Consider the following 5,371-nt stretch of genomic DNA (forward strand, 5'->3'; position numbering starts at 1 on the left):
GACTTGTTATAGAATGATCTCAGGTGATAATCCTGATTGCAGGTCCTGTGAGTAGCTCCAAAGACGTCAATGGAGATACTTGCATACATTAGGCTATGTATGTGTGTAAGGGTTTTCAGGACAGTTAGTAATATTATAATGGTATATGTACACACACACACACACACACACACACACACACACACACTCCCTTCCTCCCATCATGTGCCAGTTCTTTTTGGATTTGGCTCACCCATGTATAAGAGTTTGTGCTGCCCTTCATGTTACTTTCCAGTGTTAGAAGGGAAGAAAACTGGCCCACAAAAAAGGGAGGCACCCAGAAAAACTAAGTGGGTGATGTTTTTTCCTCCCAAGGTTTCCTTCCTCCCTCTTCTATTTTTATAGACCTGCATTTCCTGCAGCCTTGATGCGACTAGAAAGTGGAATTTGTGTTGTTCTGCCTACCTCAGCTTCTTACAGTCGGAGCCTAACCTCACCTGCACAACTCAGACCTCTCAAAACGCAAAGGAGCAACAGGCTGGTGTGTCCTGTAAATAAGGCCAGTCACATGGGGGAGAGCTATCACCAGTTTGGATACTTTCTATGTACACATGGGCTAGGGACAGATATTACACATAAACCAGTTTCAGTGATCAGACACTTGTTTAAACCTGTAACAGAACAGATGTTCAGTGCACATAAACCAGCTTGAAAATGGCTGAAACTAGTTTGAGCTAAATCTGGTTGAATGTAGTATCCAAATTAATTGATTTGGGTCAAACCATTTTATGCGATGGCTGTCCTAGACCATGGTGGGGTAAAAGTGGATCCACTTTAAGTGGAGCCAGGTCTCCAACTTCTGAGTTGCCAGCAGCTCAAATCCCTGCACAAACAGGGAAAATGTGAAAACGTGACAGTAATTTAAAACAGTCACTTCTCTTTTAAAACCTCTTATTACAGCCCTTGCATGTTATTGTTTTAAGAAGTAGTATAATTGAGTTCTATTTCCGACTCCAGTATTGCCTCAGTCTGACCTTGGGCAAGACACTCAGTCTCTTTGAGGTTCAGTTTGCGCAGCTGTAGAATTCAGTAAAAAAATCAGAACTTCACAGAAAACCAGATGCTACATCTGAGCTGAGGTTTCCTGGGTCAAAAAATAAAGCCAAAACAAAATGAACACAAATCGTTACTTGAAAAAATGCAACCTCTATCCCTATCCCACTGCTGCAAATTCCTAAGCATATTACAGTAAACTCAGGAGGATTCCATGACGAAAATGCCATATGCATTGAAAATAAATCATTCTATAAGCCCTTAGATAGAGTATAGCATGCGAATTTCAGATAAATATGTTTCTAAGTGAATGAGTTCCAACCAAATGTTAGAAGTGCCAAAGCTAATAGCTTTGTATGTTCAGATGAGCAGACAAAAGCCCTTTACAGCTACAAAATCAAAGAGAGGCAGAAGGAATCAGAGGAAAGTGCAATGGATGGGAAATTGTGTTCTAGTTTCCGTGTTCATTTCTGCCAAGTGACACTTTGGACACGTTTCTTCACTTCTTTGTGTCTTCTTTACCCCAGTCATAAATTTGGGATGATGATACTGATCAGCTTTATAAAGCACTTTGAGAGCCAGGGAAATGCTATGAAAGTTGAGGTAACACGCCTTTTATATTCCTTCCCAATGAATTGTGTGCTCACAGTTCTACTGGACTTTACAACACTATTGCTGTCTGAATGAACAGAGGGTTTGCTAATATTTCACCAGACATTTGATTTATAATCCCATCAGCCATAATAGCTCAGCTGTCACGGATGCTTCCTGGAACATTGTACATGGAAACAGGTAACTCTTTTATTAGATGTGTTTAACTTCAGCACCAATAAAAGGGATGCTTCCTGTAAAGTGATCAATAATTTGTCTCCAAAATTCTTTGAAATTAGCAAACCAATCTTGAATTTAGCAGAAATTACAATTTGCCAGATCAGGTAAAGGCACCAATACCATATCACATTCTAAATGCATCCTGGCACCTTTGCTCTCAGCACCTCAATAAGACTCACTGATTTGTGGGGGCTTTCTAGTGTATGGTAGAGGGACACTAGTACATTGTTCCAATCAGACAGAAAAATGCAATATTTAAACTTGCACCAGATTTTCTTTCTTGCTTTGTTACAGACATCAGGTGCTTTCTCTCTACAGGTGTCTGTCAGGTCAAAAAACTTAATTCTCTTAATGCAGTCACTATGAAAGACACCAGACTATAAACACTGTGGTGTCTTCAGATCTGTTTGTACAGTACTTGGGGCAAAGGAGTCTCAGTCCTGCTCCTGAATCTTGTGGGTGTTACTTTGCTATAAATATTGGATAGTGAAATTAAGTTTATAAAACAAGTGCAGCACTGGCATCAGGAGAGTAAACGTTGGTATTCTTCACTACTAATGTGCCTCAACCCTGACTTGGTGGGACCACTTCTAAGGATGAAAGGGTTATACTGTACTGACCATGTCACCTTTGACCTGTAATTGGACTTACTAATAGCAAGCACACCAAGATCATTTCTATATAACACGCCTCATCTGTGAATCCCAAAGAGCTTTTTCAAATCCAGACTGCATTATACGCATTTCATGCAGGTATAAACCAAGCAAGAAAGACCCTTGCCCAAGATCATGCAGTACCTCAACAGCAGAAGCACAGTGCTCCTGGGTCTCAGTCCAGTGCACTGTCCTGTCAAGCACAGTGTCAATTGGTGAGTGCCATATTTATCACCTTGGGGCAGGCCTGAGCAGCCCAGCTCATTTCACATAAGCTGCAAACTACTTAGATCAGTGGTTTTTAACTGTTTGAGACTCAAGACAGCCCTCGTTAGACTCAAGGCACCCTTCAGAAAAAAGCCAGCTCTTAGTTTTCATTCATTTTTGACTATGGAAAAACAGTACACCAGCAGTACACCAGCTGTACACCAGCAGATCCAATTTTTTTTTTTTGACACTGTGGATTCTTACTTGAAATCATTAGCTCATCTTGAAAACCGTGTTTGTAAACCTAACAGTGCTATCATTGTGCAGCATCCCCCGGCATCCCTAAAAGGATCCCAAGGGAGCCCAGGGTGCCATAGCACCTGGGCTGAGAATCCCTGGCTTAGATCTGCAGTCACTGCCTGACTAGATCAGGAGTTGAACTGATAAGAGCTCTCTGTCTCATTCCAGTCTCTTGAGAACTTCAGCCCTCTAAGATCACTTGAATTGTAAATGTGTCCTGAACTTGACAACTAATATACATGAAGCAGTTAAAGGCCTCACATTCACACATGCATCCCTCCTTCAAACCTAGTCTCCTGGCTGGAGCACTTTGAGAAGCTGACATCACCCAAGGGGGCCTGGCTGAGAGTGCTGTAATTCAGCATAGGAGTACCCTGTATGGTCTTACCCGATTCACAGGCTCCTTTCTGGATCTGGATGACAGCTGGCAACCCCTGCTGCAAAGCCTTGCGGCTCACCACCTTCAGCTGGCACACATTGTCGTAGGTCCTGCCGTCGCTACCACACACCTGGTAGCTGAGTTTGCACTGGCACACCCCTTTGGCAAAGCGCTTGCCCATGGGGTATCTGCAATCCAGGCTATCCCCACACGGCGGGTCTTCCTTGCGGCCACAGGAATCACCTTCTCCCGCAGCACAAATAAGGCAGCAGTTGCAATGATCAGGAACATAGCCACTGGGGCAACTAGGGCTTGGGCACTTGGAGACATCGCAACGAGCAGGGCACTTGCCATGAGCCCCAGAAGGCTCTGCAAAGACTGGGCTAAAAGTTAACATCAGCAGAAACAAAGGGCTCAGCCAAGACCCCCTCATCACTAGCAAAATATACTCGAGAAGAAAGAAAAAGTGCAAACCTTAGTATATGATGATAGGGGAAAGCGAGAAAACATGCAGTTAATAAAGCAGTGAGGGAATGAAAGAGGGAAAGCCGTGTTTTGTAAAGAAAAGAAAATAGTTAATATTCCCTTCCAGTTGTGGTCCCCTGAGTTCCTGCTGCTATGACAGTGATCTTGCTGATACAGAAAGGAGCAATAAGTGGGGGGGGAAATGAGAGACTAGAAAGAGATTAAAACAAAAGTCACAAAGAAAAGGTTGAGTTAGTCCATCCAGGTACAGAGAATATGCAGTAGTCTAGCTGCTCGTCAGGACTAGTCTGCAAAATTAAAGTCCTGAAAGCACTGGAAACCTACACACACACTCATGCACAAGGCTCTGTCTCTCCAGCTCTGCAGAAAGGCTGGGCAGTGTAGAAAGGTTTTCCAGGCAACGGCAGGAGAAAAAGTTGCAAGAGGCAGTTAAAGTAAAAGCCAGCGAAGCAAGATAGTTATATGTGAGAGGTGGCTGCTGCCGCTTCCTAGGAGCCCTGTCAGCAGCTGCGCAGCCAGAACCAGCTGCACAGAGCCCAGCTGGAGCCAGCAGCCGAACCCCACCCACCGCGGGGAGGGCCTCTCGCACTGCTTCATCAGGCCGGGGTCAGAAGCCAGTTGGGTTTAGAGCAAGGGAAATGACTAGGTTTACTTTGGGACAGAGACTCCCTTTTGAATGTTTGCATAGCCATAGCAACTATTGGTAAACCAGGCTCTGAGGAGCAAGGATAAGAAGCAGGGCTGAACTCAGCACTGCCGGGATTTGAGACAGTGCTACAGCATGTGTAAATGGGGGCTGAAAGAAAGGGGGTTCAAAACTCCTTTGACATGCCAGTCCCTGAATTGTGGAAATGCCCGGCAGCTTCATCTTCCTCCATGTTCTCCCATATTTTCCTCTCAGCTTTGCCATAATTAAGCACATGTTCAAATACCATATTTTCTCACATACAGCATTTTCTCACATACCTGGGATGTAATACACACCTTGTTTCTAAAAGGCAAAATGAAGGGGAAAAAATGTCCTTGGAGCAAGGAACTGAGACGCTAGGGAGGCAAGGGAGCTTATTGCTCCCTTCCCTGTGATCACTGCAGATTTTGCTTTTGGTTTCATGCACTAGGCAGCAGAACCTCCTCTTACTGCATTCCTTGCATAGAATAGAATGGGCACTTCAATTTCCAGCAGCTGTTTTTTGGGGAAAAGGCATGTATTGTATATGAGAAAATATGGTGTGTTGTTGCTAGTGCTATAATTATCATTGTTGTGGTGGTGGTGGTGGTTATAAAGAATTTAAGTCGCAGACCTAGATTTTAACACGAAACAGTCTGCGCCCCAACTGCAGGCCAGGCTTCTACCCCTGGCATGTTAACAGGGAGCTCTTGTGATCTCCACCCCTATTCATGCCCCCTCGGGATCTGACTCAGGAGTTACTCAGTGCTAGTCACTTGTTCTTTTTCTCCACATCTTTCATGTCACTGATCTTTG

General features: G+C 44.1%; 1 protein-coding gene across 2 annotated transcripts in view; it reads right to left on the reverse strand.

The window, feature by feature from the left end:
- Window positions 1-4,412, reverse strand: part of HTRA3 (HtrA serine peptidase 3) — a 48,025-nt gene extending 43,613 nt beyond the window's left edge. The window contains exon 1 of one of the 2 annotated variants that reach the window (XM_019553260.1): window positions 3,412-4,411. In XM_019553260.1, the coding sequence (XP_019408805.1) occupies window positions 3,412-3,835 (424 nt within the window). In that variant the 5' untranslated portion in view covers window positions 3,836-4,411. Of the gene's footprint in view, window positions 1-3,411 lie in introns of both variants that reach the window. The other variant, XM_019553261.1, reaches the window with a different exon arrangement.
- Window positions 4,413-5,371: the final 959 nt, after the last annotated feature.

Source organism: Crocodylus porosus, unplaced genomic scaffold (assembly GCF_001723895.1).
Source record: "Crocodylus porosus isolate Cpor-Errol unplaced genomic scaffold, CroPor_comp1, whole genome shotgun sequence".
Taxonomy (NCBI): domain Eukaryota; kingdom Metazoa; phylum Chordata; order Crocodylia; family Crocodylidae; genus Crocodylus; species Crocodylus porosus.